The sequence below is a fragment of the Choloepus didactylus genome, chromosome 5 (assembly GCF_015220235.1).
Source record: "Choloepus didactylus isolate mChoDid1 chromosome 5, mChoDid1.pri, whole genome shotgun sequence".
NCBI classification, from domain to species: Eukaryota; Metazoa; Chordata; class Mammalia; order Pilosa; family Megalonychidae; genus Choloepus; species Choloepus didactylus.
Genome location: NC_051311.1, coordinates 115,709,162 through 115,730,569, shown reverse-complemented (window position 1 = coordinate 115,730,569; position 21,408 = coordinate 115,709,162). Strand labels below are relative to the sequence as shown.

The following is a 21,408-nucleotide window of genomic DNA, read 5'->3' as shown; positions in this document are numbered from 1 at the left end:
CCAAACTATGGCAACTTTCTATGGGAACCCAGGTTATGGAGATGATGCAAGGAGAAAAAAAATTTTTTTTAATTCAGTTTTATTGAGATATATTCACATACCATACAATCATCCATGGTGTACAATCAACTGTTCACAGTACCATCCTATAGTTGTGCATTCATCACCCCAGTCTATTTTTGAACATTTTCCTTACACCAGAAAGAATCGGAATAAGAATAAAAAATAAAAGTAAAAAAGAACACCCAAATCACCTCCCCCCCTTCCCACCCTATTTTTCATTTAGTTTTTGTCCCCATTTTTCTACTCATCCATCCATACACTGAATAAAGGGAGTGCGATCCACAGGGTTTTCACAAATCACACTGTCACCCCTTGTAATCTACATTGTTATACAATTGTCTTCAAGAGTCAAGGCTACTGGGTTAGAGTTTGGTAGTTTCAGGTATTTACTTCTAGCTATTCCAATATATTAAAACCTAAACAGTGTTATCTATATAGTGCGTAAGAATGTCCACCAGGGTGACCTCTCAACTCCATTTGAAAACTCTCAGCCACTGAAGCTTTATTTACTTCCATTTTGCATCCCTGTCACAGCCCGAGGGGGCTTTACCAGTCAAAAGACCAAAGGGAAGACCCAGCATTTTCTGAAACATGAACTTTATTTGGGGCTTACACACAGGGAGGCAGAATTCAAACAGCTTTTCTCTCGCCGGGCAGGTACAGCTTTTGCAGGGAAAGTCAGCCATGTGATTCAGAGAACAGCAAGCCCTTTTATAAGGGTTTTAGACAAAGACATTCCTAAGGGTGGGGGGAGCATAGATGCAGGAACAGGTCACTCTGACCTAAGGGGTGGTGCAGGAAGGACTAGAATAACATTTGAACAATTACATTTTGCTCTTTTTGTGAGACTAAGAGTCTCTCACTTCCTGCCTGCTTCCCAAAGTTACATTTTAAGGTCAATTTACCCTTTTTCTCCTTACTGGCTTACAAAGACAATAGGTTAAACATTTAGCTGCCTAGGTCACACAGACTGCTATGCACCAAAGATCTGCAGGCCTGTTTTGCTCAGGCCACAGGTTGCCACAATCCCCCTTTTGGTCAAGAAGATGTTCTCAATCCCACGATGCTGGGTCCAGATTCATCCCCAGGCGTCATATCCTGTGTTGCCAGGGAGATTTACACCCCTGGGAGTCAGGTACCATGTAGGGATGAGGGCAGCAAGGTCACCCACCAAGGTGGCTTAGAGAGAGGGCCACATCTGAGCAACAAAGAGGCACTCGGGGAGACTCTTAGGCACAATTATAAGCAGGGTTAGCCTCTCCTTGTGGTAACAAGCTTCACAGGGGCAAGTCCCAACACAGAGGGCTCAGCACATCAAGCTGTCAGTCCCTGATGTTTGTGACAACATCAGCAACAATAAAGGTGAGGAAGTCCAACACCTCTGTATCCTCCCCCAGCTCTTCAGGGGGGTCCCGACCATATGTATATATATATGTTTCTTTTGGTTTTATTAATTTTTTTTTAAATCTTCATTTTATTGAGATATATTCACATACCACACAGTCATACAAAACAAATCATACATTCGATTGTTCACAGTACCATTACATAGTTGTACATTCATCACCTAAATCAATCCCTGACACCTTCATTAGCACATACACAAAAATAACAAGAATAATAATTAAAGTGAAAAAGAGCAATTAAAATAAAAAAGAACACTGCTACTTTGTCTGTTTGTTCATTTGTTTGTTTCCTTCCCTTATTTTTCTACTCATCCATCCATAAACTAGACAAAGGGGAGTGTGGTCCTTATGGCTTTCCCAATCCCATTGTCACCCCTCATAAGCTGCATTTTTATACAATTGTCTTCGAGATTCATGGGTTCTGGGTTGTAGTTTGATACTTTCAGGTATCTACCACCAGCTACCCCAATTCTTTAGAACCTAAAAAGGGTTGTCTAAATTGTGCGTAAGAGTGCCCACCAGAGTGACCTCTCGGCTCCTTTTGGAATCTCTCTGCCACTGAAGCTTATTTCATTTCCTTTCACATCCCCCTTTTGGTCAAGAAGATGTTCTCCATCCCATGATGCCGGGTCTACATTCCTCCCTGGGAGTCATATTCCGTGTTGCCAGGGAGATTCATTCCCTTAGGTGTCTGATCCCACGTAGGGAGGAGGGCAGTGATTTCACCTTTCAAGTTGGCTTGGCTAGAGAGAGAGGGCCACATCTGAGCAACAAAGAGGCATTCGGGAGGAGGCTCTTAGGCACAATTATAGGGAGGCCTAGCCTCTGCTTTGCAGCAACAGTCTTCCCAAGGGTAAATCATGTGGTAGAGGGCTCAACCCATCAAACCACCAGTCCCCTAGGTCTGTGGTCATGTTAGCAACCATGGAGGTGGGGTAGGCGAATACCCCTGCATTCTCCACAGGCTCCTCAAGGGGACTCTACATACTTTTTTCCTTGTTTTTTTTAACTTTTTTTTTTTAAATCAACTGTATGAAAAATAAAAAAATTTAAAAAATAATTAAAAAAAAATACAATAAAAGAACATTTCAAAGAGACCATAATCAAGGAGTAAGAAAAAGACAACTAACCTAAGATAACTACTTTACTTCCAACATGTTCCTACTCTACCCGAAGAAAGTTACCTAATATAGCAACATTTCTGTGAACTTGTTCCTACTATACCCATCAGAAATTAACAGACCATAGTCATTCTTGGGCATTCCCAGAATGTTAAATTTACCCATGATAGCTTATCTGTTCTTATTGGATTATTGCTCCCCCTTCCTTAATTGTTCTCTATTGCTAGTTCCCCTACATTCTACATTATAAACCGTTTATTTTACATTTTTCAAAGTTCACATTAGTGGTAGCATATAATATTTCTCTTTTTGTGCCTGGCTTATTTCGCTCAGCATTATGTCTTCAAGGTTCATCCATGTTGTCATATGTTTCACGAGATCGTTCTTTCTTACTGCCGTGTAGTATTCCATTGTGTGTATATACCAAATTTTATTTATCCATTCATCTGTTGAAGGACATTTGGGTTGTTTCCATCTCTTGGCAATTGTGAATAATGCTGCTATGAACATTGGTGTGCAGATATCTGTTCGTGTCACTCCTTTCCAATCTTCCGGGTATATACCGAGAAGTACAATCGCTGGATCGAATGGTAACTCTATATCTAGTTTTCTAAGGAACTGCCAGACTGACTTCCAGAGTGGCTGAACCATTATAAAGTCCCACCAACAATAAATAAGAGTTCCAATTTCTCCACACCCCCTCCAGCATTTGTAGTTTCCTGTTTGTTTAATGGCAGCCATTCTAATCGGTGTGAGATGGTATCTCATTGTGGTCTTAATTTGCATCTCTCTAATAGCTAGTGAAGCTGAACATTTTTTCATGTGTTTCTTGGCCATTTGTATTTCCTGTTCAGAGAACTGTCTTTTCATATCTTTTGCCCATTTTATAATTGGGCTGTCTGTACTATTGTCATTGAGTTGTAGGATTTCTTTATATATGCAAGATATCAGTCTTTTGTCAGATACATGGTTTCCAAAAATTTTTTCCCATTGAGTTGGCTGCCTCTTTACCTTTTTGAGAAATTCCTTTGAGGTGCGGAAACTTCTAAGCTTGAGGAGTTCCCATTTATCTATTTTGTCTTTTGTTGCTTGTGCTTTGGGTCGAAAGTCTAGGAAGTGTCCGCCTAATACTAGGTCTTGAAGATGTTTTCCTACATTATCTTCTAGGAGTTTTATGGTGCTTTCTTTTATATTGAGATCTTTGTTCCATTTTGAGTTAATTTTTGTGTAGGGTGTGAGGTAGGGGTCCTCTTTCATTCTTTTGGATATGGATATCCAACTCTCCCAGCCCCATTTGTTGAAAAGACCATTATGACCCAGTTCAGTGACTTTGGGGGCCTTATCAAAGATCAGTCAGCCATAGATCTGGGGGTCTATCTCCGAATTCTCAATTCGATTCCACTGATCTATATGTTTATCTTTGTGCCAGTACCATGCTGTTTTGACAACTGTGGCTTTATAATAAGATTCAAAGTCAGGGAGTGTAAGTCCTCCCACTTCGTTTTTCTTTTTTAGAGTGTCTTTAGCAATTCGAGGCATCTTTCCTTTCCAAATAAATTTGATAACTAGCTTTTCCAAGTCTGCAAAGTAGGTTGTTGGAATTTTGATTGGGATTGCATTGAATCTGTAGATGAGTTTGGGTAGAATTGACATCGTAATGACATTTAGCCTTCCTATCCATGAACATGGAATATTTTTCCCCTTCTATTTCTTTTAGTAGAGTTATGTAGTTTTCTTTGTATAGGTCTTTTACATCTTTGGTTAAGTTTATTCCTAGGTACTTGATTTTTTTAGTTGCTATTGAAAATGGTATCTTTTTCTTGAGTGTCTCTTCAGTTTGTTCATTTCTAGCATATAGAGACATTACTGACTTATGTGCATTAATCTTTTATCCTGCTACTCTGCTAAATTTGTTTATTAGCTCTAGTAGCTGTATCATTGATTTCTCAGGGTTTTCCAGATATAAGATCATATCATCTGCAAACAATGACAGTTTTCCTTCTTCTTTTCCAATTTGGATGCCTTTTATTTCTTTGTCTTGCTGCATTGCCCTGGCTAGCACTTACAGCACAATGTTGAATAACGGTGGTGATAGCGGGCATCCTTGTTTTGTTCCTGATCTTAGAGGGAAGGCTTTCAGTCTCTCACCATTGAGTACTGTGCTGGCTGTGGGTTTTTCATATATGTTCTTTATCATATTGAGGAAGTTTCCTTCAATTCTACCCTTTGAAGTGTTTTTATCAAAAACGGATGTTGGATTTTGTCAAATGCTTTTTCAGCATCTATTGAGATGATCATTTGATTTTTCCCTTTCGAATAGTTAATGTGTTGTAATACATTGATTTTCTTATGTTGAACCATCCTTGCATGCCTGGAATGAACCCACTTGGTCATGGTGTATGATTTTTTTAATGTGTCTTTGGATTCGATTTGCAAGTATTTTGTTGAGGATTTTTGCATCTATATTCATTAGGGAGATTGGCCGGTAGTTTTCCTTTTTTGTAGCATCTTTGCCTGGTTTTGGTATTAGATTGATGTTAGCTTCATAAAATGAGTTAGGGAGTGTTCCATTTTCTTCAATGTTTTGAAAGAGTTTGAGTAAGATTGATGTCAGTTCTTTCTGGAAAGTTTGGTAGAATTCCCCTGTGAAGCCATCTGGCCCTGGGCATTTATTTGTGGGAATATTTTTGATGACTGATTGGATCTCTTTGCTTGTGATGGGTTGGTTGAGGTCTTCTATTTCTTCTCTGGTCAGTCTACGTTGTTCATATGTTTCCAGGAAATTGTCCATTTCCTCTACATTATCCAGTTTGTTGCCATATGGTTGTTCATAGTATGCTCTTATAATTTTTTAAATTTCTTCGGGATCTGCAGTTATGTCACCTTTTTCATTCATTGTTTTGTTTGTATGGGTCTTCTCTCTTTTTGATTTTGTCAGTCTAGCTAGGGGCTTGTCAATCTTGTTGATCTTCTCAAAGAACCAACTTTTGGTGATATTTATCCTCTCTATTATTTTTTTGTTCTCTATGTCATTTATTTCTGCTTTAATCCTTGTTATTTCTTTTCTTCTACTTGGTTTAGGATTGGTTTGCTTTTCATTTTCTAGCTTCTTCAGTTGATCCATTAGTTCTTTGATTTTGGCTCTTTCTTCCTTTTTAATGTATGCATTTAGTGCTATAAATTTCCCCCTCAGTACTGCTTTTGCTGCATCCCATAGGTTTTGGTATGTTGTGTTCTGATTTTCATTCGTCTCTATATATTTAGCAATTTCTCTTGCTATTTCTTCTTTAACCCACTGATTGTTTAGGAGTGTGTTGTTTACCCTCCAGGTATTTGTGAATTTTCTAAGTCTCTGATGGTTATTGATTTCTAATTGTATTCCATTGTGGTCAGAGAATGTGCTTTGAATAATTTCAATCTTTTTAAATTTATTGAGCCTTGTTTTATGTCCCAGTGTATGATCTATTCTGGAGAAGGTTCCGTGAGCACTAGAGAAGTATGTGTATCCTGGTGATTTGGGATGTAATGTTCTATATATGTCTGTTAAATCTAATTCATTAATCAGATTGTTTAGGTTTTCAATTTCCTTATTGGTCTTCTGCCTGGTTGATCTATCAATAGGAGAGAGTGTTGTGTTGAAGTCTCCCACAATTATTGTGGAAACATCAATTGCTTCCTTCAGTTTTGCCAGTGTTTCTCTCATATATTTTGTGGCACCTTGATTGGGTGCATAAACATTTATGATTGTTATTTCTTCTTGCTGAATTGCCCCTTTTATTAGTATGTAGTGCCCTTCTTTGTCTCTGAAAACATCCCTGCATTTAAAGCCTATTTTATCTGAGATTAATATTGCTACACCTGCTTTCTTTTGGCTGTAGCTTGCATGAAATATTTTTTTCCATCCTTTCACTTTCAATTTCTTTGTGTCCCTGTGTCTAAGATGAGTCTCTTGTATGCAACATATTGATGGTTCATTTTTTTTGATCCATTCTGCGAATCTATATCTTTTAATTGGGGAGTTTAAACCATTTACATTCAACGTTATAACTGTGAAGGCATTTCTTGAATCAGCCATCTTATCCTTTGGTTTATGTTTGTCATATATATTTTTCCCCTCTCTCTATTAATATCCTTTATTGTACCCGTACCGAATCTCTTTAGTACTGAACCTTTCTCCAAGTCTCTCTGTCCTTTCTTTGTTTCTCTGTCTGTAGGGCTCCCTTTAGTATCTCCAGTATGGCAGGCCTTTTGTTAGCAAATTCTCTCAGCATTTGTTTGTCTGTGAAAAATTTAAGCTCTCCCTCAAATTTGAAGGAGAGCTTTGCTGGATAAAGTATTCTTGGTTGGAAATTTTTCTCACTCAGAATTTTAAATATATCGTGCCACTGCCTTCTCGCCTCCATGGTGGCTGCTGAATAGTCACTACTTATTCTTATGCTGTTTCCTTTGTGGTGAATTGCTTTTCTCTTGCTGCTTTCAGAACTTGCTCTTTCTCTTCGGTGTTTGACAGTGTGATTGGAATATGTCTTGGAGTGGGTTTATTTGGATTTATTCTATTTGGAGTTCACTGGGTATTTATGATTTGGTATTTATGGTGTTTAAAAGATTTGGGAAGTTTTCCCCAACAATTTCTTTGAATACTCTCCCTAGATCTTTACCCTTTTCTTCCCCTTCTGGAACACCAATGAGTCTTATATTCGGACGTTTTATATCATCTATCATATCCCTGAAGTCCATTTTGATTTTTTTAATTTTTTCCCCATTCTTTCTTTTGTGCTTTCATTTTCCATTCTGTCATCTTCCAGGTCACTGATCCCTTGTTCAGCTTCCTCTAGTCTTGTACAATGAGTATCCAGAATCTTTTTAATTTGGTCAGCAGTTTCTTTAATTTCCATAAGATCATCTATTTTTTTATTTAGTCTTGCAATGTCTTCTTTATGCTTTTCTAGGGTCTTCTTGATATCCTTTGTATCCCGTACTACGGTCTCATTGTTCATCTTCATTTCTTTGATTAGTTGCTCTAGGGACTGTGTCTCTTGTGATCTTTTAATTTGGGTGCTTGGGCTTGGGTTATCCATATCGTCTGGTTTTTTCATGTGCTTTATAATTTTCTGTTGTTTTTGGCCTCTTGGCATTTGCTCTAGTTGATACGGTTCTTTTAGGATTCGTAGACCAATTGAAGTCCTTATCTCTAATTTATCAGATCTACAGCTTCGTGGAGTACACTTTCTCTAACTAAGCAGTAGGTGGCGTCCATGAGCCACCTGTTCTCCACAAGCCAGCTCTCCTCTGCTTTGGCTTTGTGATGAGTGGGGGAGTGAGTCTTGTGGGGTCCAATTGGTGTACCAAGCTTGCATGTGTAGTTGGTGTTGCCTGCCCTGTATATGACGCGTGTGTCTGGGCAGTCAGGGAGGGTGGGTGGCTCTAACAATCAAATCTCCCTGGTGTTCCTTGAGTTTTAAAGGTGCTGCAATAGTCTAATCCTTCAGTTCAGTCCTGCCACAGTTTGTGTCTGCCACTGACCCACAAGTCCTTGGTATTGGCGTATGGCTCCTGAGACTTGCAAGTGGGTCCCTCTTCCAGGCCGTGCACCCCCTGGTCCTCTGTTGAGGGATGACTGTGCTATGTCACAGGTGAGTGCCATCCCCCCAGGGCAGTTCTGGGCTGCTGGGCTGTGTAGGGAGGGTCCCCGTCTGCTGAACTGATGGCTGGATGGGGCTTTGTTAATTCACACTGCTCCACCTTCCCAACTCTTGGACAACCAGCTGAGGGTGCAGGGAAGGCTAATGTCCACGCCCAGTTTTGTGGTGTTTGCGTGTTATTTGAAGCACTTCCGTCACACTGGGTTGTCTGGGGCAGCTCTGGGCTATGGGGCTGGCAATGGGCAGGAGTGTTTCCTGTCTACCAGGATGATGGCTGTGAGCGGACACCCCCCTTTTCTTGGGAAGTTGTGGTGTTTAGTGAATTTTCTCAGCCACTGGATTATTGCCTTTTGTCTCAGAGCTCTCTTAGTTCTGCTCTTGTCTTGACCTGCCCAAATTGCAAGTTTTTGAGGCTTTCTGTATTGGGCTGCTTAGAGTGATTGTTTTAGAAACAGAAAAAAAAGGATAAAAAAAAGAAAAAAGCCCTCCTCGCAGATCTAATGAGTTATTGAAATGCTGAGAGACAAAGCAATTAGGGCCATTAAGGAAAGATCCAGGGGGCAGAGAGATCAGTTTTTCTTCGGGATTTGCATATGAGCCTCAGGGCCTGAGCTCTGCCCTTCCCCTTTCTATGTTCACCAGAACTCCAAAAAGCCTCTGCTTTTATTTTGGAGTTTTTCTTGCTGTTTTTTGCTATGTCTGTCTCTTCTCTGCTGGACTGGCTGCTCTCAGATTCCCTGGTGTCTGGTCTCAGTCTGTCTGTGGTTGGAGTTTGGATCAGTAGAATGAGTTTCCGATAAGAGCTGCCACTGCAGTTCTCCCTTCTCCTTCCCGGCGCTGACAGCCCCTCCTCCCACGGGACTGAGCCTGGCAGGGAGGGGCGCGGGTCCCCTCGCCGCAAAAACTTACAGATTTCACTGATCTCAGCATTTCGACATGTTCATGAGTGTTGTATGAAGTATGCCCAAAGTCAGATGGCTCTGCGGTGTCCAGTCCATGCAGTTCCTGGCTTTCTACCTACTTTCCTGGAGGAGTAACTAAAATATACAGTTCACCAATCCGTCATCTTGCCCCGCCTCTCCCGACTATACATTTTTATTGTGCAAGGAGAAAATTTTAAATTTCCTGATGATAATAATAGAGATATGACATTGATCAAGAACATTTGGGTGACAATTTTCATGTTGTTTGATAACTTCCTGAATCTGTATATTCATAGTTCCACGACTTATAGTGCTCTCTTCTTACTAACACTATTCTTAATAGTGCTTTAAGTTCTTAATCCAATTAAGTGAGCTGCCAGAGTTTAAAAGTCTTACCTGTTTCATTATTGGGTATTATTGGTGATGGTATTTAAAGTTACTTGCCCCTTTACGTTAATCATTTTCCTGTTCTTTTGGACTCTTTCTGACATTCTTCCCTAATTCAGTTGTTCCTAAATTTTTGGGGGGTCATATACCTCTTTGAATGACTGACAGAAGTTTTAGCACATTAATTCAATTTCATGTACTACTTTGGGAAGCTAGCAGACCCCTTTCCCTCCCTAAAGCCCATTCCAAAACACCAAATTAAAATTTCTGCCTCAACTTCTGTTGAATGAGCCACTTCAAAGTGAATCTAGTGAAGAAATGCCAAATGGCAAAATTGCATCTTTAAAAATATTGTGAGGAGGCCAAAATAAAAATCTGAGAAAGAATACTTCACCTACCTTGCCCCCGATATTTCCCATTAAACATTGGAAGTAGAAGTTAACTAAAAGTTTTACAGGAGGACTAAGATCTCTAGGAAAAACATGGTTTCCTGTGAGTGTTTTGAGGCCCCACCCACCCGTTGTGGGTTGGCAGAGGTTAAACAGTAACAGCTGCTGGTAATTTGTTATAGGCTTGGAACTTTGAAATAAAAACTGAAAAGTGAATTTGGATTCCAATTTCCTTTTCCTTTGAATTGAACCAGAGAGCAGTTACTGCTTTGTTTTTTTGTTGGCCCTTTCCTTATATAAGCATGGGTTTCTTATTTTGGGGTGAGTCCCTTAGTAAATGTTTAAGAGTTTTAGTCTTCAATTTTGTTGGAACAGCTTAATAGAATTGCTTCTGAGAAGTGGCCAGTTCCCTGTAGTGGCGAATATATCAAAATCCACCTTCCCAGCTCTGTTCTTGCTCTCTGTCACACAACTTTATGAAACCATCTTGGGTTTTTGTTGATGATTAATAGAGCTTTAAGTTTTTACAAGTGACCACATGTTTCCCAAAGATGATCATTCTTAGGAAGGTTAACCACATAAAGCCAGACTTTTAGATTTAATACGAAAAAAAATGGCTGTTTCATTTATGGTTTTCAAAATAAATTTAACTATTTTATTGCTCCAAGGCTATGAAGTTTTTTTGAGTGTTGGTTTTGTTTTGTCAATCATTAATTCATAGGAGTAGAGTTGGGAAAAGTTTTTGGGAGTTGGATTTGGGGCAGCTTTTTGGCTTGGGATAGTGGCAGTTTGATCTCACTGCTTGTTTGCAGGTAAGGAAAGTACCAAAAGTCCTGCTCCTTTTCCAACCTCAGAAAACAAAGGTGTGCTAGTTATTAGAGTTTGTCCTAATGTGAAAAACCATAAATATTTTCAAATGTGAACAGCTTGTTATAAAAATAAGCAATATGCTTTGATAAGGGTCTGTGTGAAAGTTGTCACAGTAACAGAATGGAATTTTACAAGTTTTAAAGATAAATGTAATGCTCTTATGTTTGATAAATCTTTTCTAAAAGAGTTTTCCTCATTTTTTCCTTACTCTCTCTCTATTTTCCCTTTGCCAGCAATTTCTTTGATTTCCATTTGGAGGAGTGTTACACATGTCAGAAAACCCTGTTTTCCAACAAGACAATAATCACCTTTCCTACCCTCTATATAAGAACTAAAGGTTACTATTAAAAGTTTTTGTTATCTCAGGTTATCACTGGAAAGCAATATTTATAACTTTTTCCCAGGTTCCAAGATATGAACCATAAAGACTCAATGTCCTATCCCTTCATAATTTGTTTTTAAAAAAGTTGATGTTATTATTTTTATTTGGGCCTATTTATTCCGCATGTAATTTGGGTCCTATTGATGAAGACAATAAACTTACCATAACAATAGGTAGCAGACAGTAGTCTCTTTCCACACTAAATTAAAATTTTGCCATATATTCTCTGCTAGTCTTCCCTTCAAACCTATGCTTATTAAATTTTCTTACGTTTATATTTCTCCCTGATTTATCATGCACTAAAAATTTGTGACTTTAAAAATGAAAACATTAGCAATAAGCCACTTTGTTTCCTGTGAAGTGTTTCTTTTGTAATGGGTCACATATATTCTCTACATTCATTCTATACTTCCCAGTGAACTGAAATGGATGACTTAGGAAGAGATAACAAGTGACCTAGATGGTAGGATTTCCTCCTAAAATTTTTTTAAATCATTCCTTGAATTTACCAAATCCACCTTTGGCATGCTGAGCTGTTGTTCTTAAGTTTTGCCCAATGTTTCTTAGTTTAGTCTAATAATATCACCTGGTGTTGGAATTTACCCAGGGTGCCCAAGGCCCACGGGGACCAATGGGTGCTCCAGGACTCAAAGGCGATGGCTATCCAGGTGTGGCTGTAAGTGTGGACACTGATTTTCTCCCTTCCCTTCCTCCCCTCCCCTCCCCTCCCTTTCCTTTCTCACCCTCCCTATCGCCTCTTTCTCTCTCTTCCTTTCTTGATGAGAATTGCACACAAGATGCTCACCCCCTCCTTTATTATGTCACCTCAGGGACCTCGAGGGTTACCAGGACCCCCTGGACCAGTGGGTTTACGTGGAGTGGGAGACACCGGAGCAAAGGTAAGATTTTAGAGTAGATAACATACTATCTTCCAAAATTATTCCTAGGTAAATGACTCTAATAAAGGTGAAATTTTTCATCAGGAAAGGTATAGGAGTAGAAGAACTGAAACAATTGATGTTATTTACCCTCTTCTGTGGACTTCCTGGGGAACTTGCAATAGTTTCAGCATTTAGATACCTTTGTGGCTTTTCTCCCACTTCCCTGGCAGCAACTCTCATGCTTCCTTGCTTCTTCCTCTTCTCCACCCAGAACAGGGTTCAGCTCTGAGGCCTCCTCTCTCTTCTACCCACACTCTTTCTCTTGGTGCTCTCATCCAGTCCAGGGGCTTTAACTACCATCATGTGCTGATGGCTTCCAAATTTCTACCTTCTGGCCTGACTTTTCTCTCCCCTAAGCTCCACCTCACATTTCTAGTTTCTTATCTTACATCTCCTCTTGGATTTCTCACATATATATCAAAAATAAAGCCCTTGATCCCTTCCAGCCCCCCACCCCCATCCCCATAAGCCTGTAAAGGGCATAATCAGCCACCCTTGTTCAAGCCAGAAAACGTAAGAGTTATCCTTGGTCCCTCAACTTCCCTCTCCTCCCTCAATGTCTAATCTTCCAGTAAATTCTGTCAGTTCTACCTTCAAAATGTATCTTGACTCTGGCTCCTTTTGTCCTTCTGCTTCCAGCAGTGACGATCACCATCATCTCTTGCCTGAGCCAATGAAATAACCTCTTCACTGGTCTTCCTTTTCCCACTTCTGCCCTTCTATGACCTAGCAGGCAGAGTGGTCTTCTAAAACCATAAATCAGATCATATCCCTTTCTATCTTAAAACATTCTGGTCCAGGGGCTTCTCTTGGCACTTAGAACAAATGTCAGCACTTTCCATAGCTGACAAGCCTCTTGGAGACGTGACCTGAGCTCCTGCCCTCTCTGCCTTGCTGCCTGCCTCCAGCTCACAGGCCTCCCCTGTTCCAGCTCACTGCCACCTTCCCGTCTTGATTCCTGGTCTCTTTTACCGCCCTTAGAAGGGATGAGACTTTGATACTACCCTCCCTAATGGGGCAGGTGCCTTTTTGACTTCTCCCAAGTAGAATGAAAAGTTGGCAACTTATTGTACTAAATATTATCTCTAAAAAGAGGTATTAATACTGCCTCCATGTCTGTGTCTTGGGGTAATTGTGAGAGCCAAGTAAGAGGATGTATCTGAAGGTGCCATGAAAACTGTAAAGGGGAAACAAACCTGAGGTGCTTTATCAAGGCGCTGGTTTGTTCTGACCTAGGACTGCTCAGATCCTCTAATGTACCTCCGTAGTAGCATGCAGACCACAATGAATTTGGGTATTGAAGTATTGTGTTTTGTTTAAGGCATAGTATCTGCCAAAATGTTAAAATTTAAAAACAAACCAAGATTCAATATATAAACCTCATTTTTTCCTGCTTTGAGTGAAACACTGGTAAAACTTGTGTTATTATACTAAATATTCCCTTAGGGAAATAGAAACTTATTCTTATTTAAAATAAGGCCTGAAATAAAATGTGTCAAATATATACTGGGATGTTCTTATATTCCAATGGAAACATGATCATTTACATTTTCACAGAGTAGATTACCTTATACATGTTATGTAAGTTTGTTAAGTATATGTTATGTTATACTATTGTATTACCACTTAGCAGTAGCAATAATAATAATAATAAAGGCACTTAGATACAGAGAAAGAACATTTTCAAGTTTGTACCTTCCTTCCATTCTGTTAAATTATTTAAGATAAAAACTATGACATTGACTAAATGATTTCATGTACTGTTTCCTTCCAGTACAAATGAATATGTATTTGCTTTCATATTCATTTTAGGGGAACAAATCAAGAGAAAAGAAGTTCCTTGCAAAATTTTATCCTGTCTCTTTTTAAAAACAAAAACAAAAACAAACAAACAAACAAAAAAACCAGACAATATGTTGCCAGAAGATGTGGTTAAGCAAAACTCGCAATCTTTGTTAGTGGACACAGGGGAGCTGCTTCCTGCAGGTGCACCCGCCTCTCTCTCAGCCACTTTCCCTTCTGTCCGTTAGTCTTGCCTCTTTGTGTGGATGATGTAAAGTCATGTTATCTAGGATATCTCCTCTCCTTGAAGGAGATGACAAGAGTATGAGCTAGTCTTCTTGGGCCAAAGGAACTTGAAAATAAAAGAAATTTTAAAAGCAAATACCAGCTTTTAGATAACTTTCAAAATCCTCTCCTTTGTAGAGGACTTAAAGTCTCTATGTGAAGTCTTTTCTTGGGAACACTTTTAGAAACACACGTGTGTGCTCACACATGGACAAAAACTGGTAAAGAAAGGGAGATATTTTGTAAAGTCTAGTTCCAGTTAACTTCATCCCTCTGGTTTGGTAAAGAGGTGAGACTCTCAAAATACTAAAAGTTGTCAATGGTAGCAAAGACACAGGACCCAATGTGTGCAAAATTCCTCTCCTTCCATTGTGTGTTAAAATAACAGAGAAATTCTAAGTATGTGGGGATGTGTGGGAGTGTGTGTGTGTACTGTATAGACATATATATACTGATAATGTTTTTCATTTAAACTCTGTGTAGTCACTTCAAATCTTGACCTTAGGGCATTAGCTTGCAAAACAAAGATGTTTTGAAATGAGGAAACCATTAAGGTTAACTATTAATTTATGGTGGGTTTTTGTGATATTTAGTTAAGGTCACAGGTGTTTAGCATATGACAAAGATATGAAAATCAAAGTTCTTATGTTTCAAAACATATAAAAAACAGTTCCTGACATCTAGCACCCTTGTGGTGCTCAATGACTTTTTTCCAAGTGGAAAAATTCCATATGACATTAGTGTTTATAGTCCTTCTATAAACAATTGCCTTGAGTTTGATTCTAATTTCAACAAGGACTTCTGAAAGATTTCTAAAATTTTTGTAAAAACGACTACTACAAAGGAGGTAGCAGGTACAGTTTTAAAAGCCACTTTTCAGACATGATGGGAAATAGAACTGACAATTTAGACTCTTGTTAAATGGGAAGTTCTCATTTGGTACCCTGACTGCCTACACCCAAACTTTTGGCTTGTTGATAAGGAAGACAAGTTCAAGGACCCTGCTTAACACTGCCTGCGTTTTTTCACTGGAGCTCTCTAGAGACTAGGAGGACCCCTTGTGATTTGAGGACATCGTTATGTAAATCTCACCACCCTTTGAGAAGCTGCAGAAAACTCTTTGCTCTTGTATTTTCATTGCTGAAGAGGTATGAGGCCATATAACCCAGGGATAGTGTCCCTGATGTCCCTGGGGGTAAGAGTTCCTTCCTGGCCTCCTATAAGATACATGAGGGCTCAGCTGAGTTCCATAAGGATAGGTGCATCCTGCTACACATCTCATTAGCTCTCTTAGTCCCCTCAGTGTGCTCACTCATTGCAGGAAAAATCATAGGCTTTTTGTAAAGCCTCAGAACAATTGGGCTCAGACAACGCTTCCACAGAGGAAGTCTGACCTGGATTTTGGGACCCTCAACGGACCTCTTAACCATCATGTGGTTGCAATAAAGTCTCTGGGGCAGAAAAGACTTGTTGGATTGTTGTTGATATTATTGTAATTATTATGTACTATCTAAATATTTCCAGAATGTCATAGAATTTTGAACAACTCCCTTATTGTAGAGATAAGGAAAGTGAGGACCAGAAAGGTTGAACAACTTGCCTGTTTACAATGTAAACATCTTTGATATGGTATTTGTGATTGTGTATGAGAAGGAGACTATGAATATGGATGAATGAATGAATGGATGAATGAATGGATGAAGAAATCAGAGCAGAATGAATGATTTGCCCTGATTCACAGGTGCTCAATCTCCAGTGCTGCCAGCACAGTATAGTGTATAGTTGGATTGTTTCTCTTTCCATCCTAGTTTTCCTATTGTAAAAACTTAAATTTTTATGTAAACATTAAAGAGAAGCATAAACCCCAACCCCAAAAGAGTTAAATGTTTCTCAAAAGCTTTAAATGTTTCAATATTGTAAATACATCCTTTATTTGACAAAAATGGCCCATACTCATAAATTAAAATGCAAGTCTGCGTGAAATTCCACTGAGTATCATTATTCTAGAAATGTTCCCAGCATCTGAATTGGCCCTCTGTTCTCTGCAATGGCTCACATATGTGCATACCACCAACAGGCAGCAGCGGAACAGAGGCCCAATTCACACAGAGATGCATTAGGAATTTGTGGATTCCATTGGTGGACATGAACTAGACAAGGAACTCCATTTTGAACAGTGCCCGACAAGGAGGGTGGACTTAAGACACAGAACTTAACGATAATGAAGTTACGGGTGGGCAATTCCAAAGTGAAATTGAAGAAACTCCCCTCCCTATAATGTGACTGTAAAAGTGCTTCGGGCAGGACAGTAAGGCCAAAACAGGGCAAGATAAAGCCGGAGCCATATAAAGCTTGAAACCCTCAAGTTTCAGAAAAGGTCACATTCAAGACCAGGAAAACTTGACTAGGTAACTTTTCAAGGTTACTCCCCATCTCAGTTCTATTCATGATCTTTAAAATCAGAAGGGTGCCCCAGTCTATCCCATCCTTTCAGTGTTGCTAGTCTCTCTCCTCTCCTTGCTGTTTTCCTAGCACTGCATTTCTCTCCCCAGAAGTGTGTACATACCTTTCCTGCAGCTTTGGATACACAAACCAAATCTCCTTCACTTTCACCTCCCATATCACCATCAACACATTGGTATTTCAAATCATGCAGACTGGAGGAAATTTCACCCAGTGGAAAATTATATGAATATCAATTCAAGAGAGCCTGCTCTTTCCCCTGTCTTTAGCGGCACTTCCAATGTTTCTATTTTCAAGGTAAGAAAAACTCTCCCTCTCCAATGATACATTACTGGCACAGGGGAATCATTGTTCATCTTTGATGAGTTGATTTTGAGAAAAAGAAGAAACGATCAACAACAAATCTCTCTAAGTTGTAAAGCAAGTTTTTAAGTTATCACGGACTATGAGATACTGCTATTTTGACAAATCAATAGTGAAGTTCTAGGAGAGAAATTGATTTGAAGAATTGAAATAATTTTAAATATTTTGAAATTTAAAGCTGGAAAAGCACCTGAAAGGAAATGTTATAGTAATTTGAATAATTTATTTTATAGCATCTTCTTGATTATTTCCTCATCTGCATGATAATCATGCTGCTAATTATTCCTGCCTCCCTTTTTGTATTAAAGGGTGTCAGTGAGGAGTAACTGAGTGATTTGACAATGGCCCATCAATGACAATGGCCAAACAATGATCAATACCCATCATCAACATCTGGGAGGGTTGTCGGTCCATAAGCTTAGAATAAGGGCTCTAAAATTTCCATTGACATTCCAGCAACCATGTGTTACTAAACCGTATCTGTGGTAGTTAGAGCCTTAATAGTTACATCTTAATTTTAATTTAAAAGCCAGAAAGAAAGAAACTTTAAGCAGCTGCTGATCATCACTTTAACTTCTTCTATTGTGTTTTAAAACTCAGTCATTCCTTGGTGTCATCATTTGGTAGAATCTTCAGAGTACCATACCTTGAAAAATTCATAAAAGGCTGATTCCACAGTGAATGCAATTTGCTTTTTATTGTCCCCAAGGTAGAAAAGCATGAAATCACTTCTATAACAACTAAACATGCTTCCACAGTCCTTTCAAAGAGTGGGAGGTACTTAATTTACACAAACAGAGAGAGAGATTGTGATTAAACCCTTATCAATAAGTGTGTTTGGTGGGGGGAGGGAGATAGACTAATGTGTTGTGTTTCCTTTAAGAGGACTATCTGCTCAAATATTGTATTTAAATTTTATAAATGTATAAAGTGTAATAGTTTACTTCTTTGTCATTGCTCTACCTGGAAACCCTTGCCACTTACTATCTGTGTGACCTTAGCTAGTCATTTCATCTCCCTGAGACTTAGTATCTTTATTTGTGATTTGGGATAATAATACCTACTTCAAAGAATTATTCTGAGGAGTAAGTGAAATAATGTTTATAAAACATTTTATTGAATTCCAACCTACTAAAGCATTATTAGTAGTAGCAATAGTCATGGTATACATTACTCTGCCAAATCAAATACATTCTAGAATGGATGAAATGAGAGTTAAGAATTTGTGTAGATAGGAGCTCTGGAATGAGACCGATTAAAGCACTGGGATAAACCACAAAACTAAGAATGGCAATGGAGGGAGAAAGGTAGAAAGGGAAGCTTTAGACAGTTGTGTACTTGCTCAGGTCCTGTGGGGAATCTTAGGGCTCTTATAACCCAGGATGTTTTCTTTCTTCCCCTTGAGAGGGTATGATTGACTCAACATAGGTAAGTGACTTCCATAGCCACTGTGTTTGTATTAAATGGCAGCTGGATGAAAGTCTATGGAGAAGTTGACATCTTACAAGTAGTCCTGTCCAACATGGAGGTGTGAGGTGGGCTCTGGATCAGACTTGGGTTTGAATTGCTTCAGGTTAGGTGGTCTTTGGCAAGTCATGTAAACTCTCTTGCCTCAGTTTCCTTATCTGTAAAATGGAGTTAGTTGATGTTGATAGGATCAAATAAGATAATGAATGAAAAGTACTTGCCACATAATAAATGTAACAAATGTTAGTTATTGTATTGTTAATTTTAATAGTTTTATCATTAGCCAAAGCAAAGATTTACTAATGAGAAAATGAATGAATGTGATAGTATGATGGCCCTTTCATTTTTCTTTTTCTTTCTTCCTTTTTAAAAAAGTGAAGAGTTCAGTGAATGATTACTAGGTCCATTATAAGATTATGTATGTTTTTAAAGGGGTAAATGAACTACTCAGCAAAGTTAGGGTCTAAATAAAACCTTCACTGGATCATTTAAGTCCACATTACAAGTTCTACAGATAAATCTAAACTTGGCCATTTCCTATGAAAATGAAAGGAGTATTTCCTGTCTAGATTCCCCTTTATGGCCTGAGAGGAAGCAGTAGGCAATTTAGTTATTCTGTTTTGAAAGAGTCGGGACTGGGAGCAGGGATAGGTTTAGGCTGCATGCCATCTTAGGAAATAGATGGATGTAGTTACAATGGCAACTCTAGAATTTGCTTTCAGGTCTGTTCATTGTCTCCTAATGCGAGAGCTCCCTCTGCAGGCTTCAGCAACTCTCAGATCCTGTGTGGGAAGGGAGGTCCAGCGATTCAAGTATCTATGGTGATTTGTTTATTTGTGAATTTTACCCTATCCACTGCCAATAAAACGGCATATCATGGGTAAACACACTTCTTCTTAGGTATTGATAGTGCTGCTTGATGGCAGAACTGGTGTCACCAGGCAGCGACGTGAGTCCTGACCACAGTCCTCTGTTCACATTCACCAGGTATGGTGGCCTGGCATGGACACATGGCCCATGGACAACGAAAGACATGATGCCTTTTCAGCGACTCCACCTTAAGGAGACACCCTGTCTCTGTGGATTCACACAACTCCTGTAGTGCCTGATATTCCCATCTACTGTACATATACACCGAGGAACAGTCCTAACAATGTTTAGACCAACTCTTTTATCTGCGAAATATGTTAAGATAAGATTTGATTTGAAGTTTATCCGATTAGTAAAAGCATATGTATATATTAGATTACATTCACATAGATAGAAAAATACAAAGATTATTTTGACAGAATATAGTCATATGTTAGCAACTGTTTAAAGAATGATGGACAACTTGTTCACGGTCAACACGGCAATATCACAGTTGACATGGAATCACACACTTAAAGCTTATTGACCAAGGCTCAAAAATGGAAAAGGCAATAAGGTATCCACAGGGTCAGCTCTCCTATTGCATTTAGTGTTCAGACACTCCTAAATGGTGTAGGTTAGGGGGAACTGAGTAAAAGAGAATATGAAGGGGAAAATGAATAGCATGGACAAGGCTGGCCTAAAGTAAACCCACACCTGTTTCAACAGTTGTGCCCACTTGCTTTCCCATCTGGTATATGTATGTGCGTGCGTGTGTGTGTGTGTGTTAGTATGATTCATACTAATCAAAAAGGAGATAGTAACTAAAATCATCACAAGAAAAGTATCACAATTAGAATAGTAGCATGTCAAATTCTTATTTTAATAGAAATACTACTTTATAAAAAAGAAATCAGCCTTCTCTCTAAATTCATAATTTTAAAAAAATCGTGTAAGATTTGGAACATACTAAGCATACATGAAACACATGTAAATTTTATTAATGATCTTGAATCTACCTGTGTGCTCCTCTGCTTTGTCCACCTTTCCATCTTTCAAATTTTGTATTCCTCTCCTTATTTAGGGTAAACTTCATGGCACCATTTCTTTGCCCTCACTGCTGATATTTTTGTGTGGTTTTGTTTACTTTTTCTTATGTTATAAAAAACATTTTGTTATGGAAATTATTAAGCATATACAAAAGCAGGAACAATGGTATAAAGAACTCCCATTGATCCATCACACTTCTTCAATAATTATCAACACTTCAGTTATCAATGGTCAGTCTTGTTTTATCTATATTCCCCAAGCCTGGACTCCCCTCCTACAACTGGATTATTCTGAAGCAAATTCCAGACCTCAACTCTATAAAACTTTAGTATTAGTCTCTCAAATTTACCACCCCCCTTTTAAACACATGACCGCAGTACCATTATCATACCTAAAAAATACTAACATCAATTCCTTAATATCATCAAATATCTGGTGTTCAAATTCCCTAGATTGTCTCCTGAATTTGTTACAGTTGGTTTGTTTGAATCAGTTTCCAAATACTGTCCACACATTGCATGTGATTGAGATGTCTCTTAAATTTCTTTTAATCAAAAGTTTTCCTCCCTTGATTTTACCTTGTACTTGTGTGTGGGTTATTTGTCCATGAGGATTTTTCTGAATACATTCTCATCACGTTTTTAAAGATGCTCCTCCATCCTCTGTATTTTTTGTAAACTGGTAAATAGATCCAGAGACTACTTCAGATTCAAGTTCAGGTTTTTTGGCCAGAATACTTCATAAGTGGGGTTGTGTATTTCCTACTGCATCACATCAGGCACATAATGTCTGGCTATATCCTTTCTAACCTCCTCCCCTCATCATGGAATGACAGAAGTGAGCAGAAACACTAGAGTGGAAGCCATCATATCTGGGGTGCAATTGGGGATGTTAGGCAAAGAAGGCTATTTTTGACCTAACATTTAATGATTCTGTGTCAAAACTATTTAACTATTTTTACCTGTGTCCTGTTTAATTAGAGGGTGTCAAAATGGAAGGGAAAAGACATGCGCCTTTTAAGAATT

At 38.8% G+C, this 21,408-nt stretch overlaps 1 protein-coding gene across 2 annotated transcripts in view; it reads left to right on the top strand.

Moving 5' to 3' along the window:
* COL28A1 (collagen type XXVIII alpha 1 chain) overlaps positions 1-21,408 on the top strand; it is a 228,999-nt gene that overhangs the window by 143,549 nt on the left and 64,042 nt on the right. Inside the window, exons 24-25 of one of the 2 annotated variants that reach the window (XM_037836764.1) lie at positions 11,791-11,859; positions 12,014-12,082. In XM_037836764.1, the coding sequence (XP_037692692.1) occupies positions 11,791-11,859; positions 12,014-12,082 (138 nt within the window). The remainder of the gene's footprint in view (positions 1-11,790; positions 11,860-12,013; positions 12,083-21,408) is intronic. The other variant, XM_037836765.1, reaches the window with a different exon arrangement.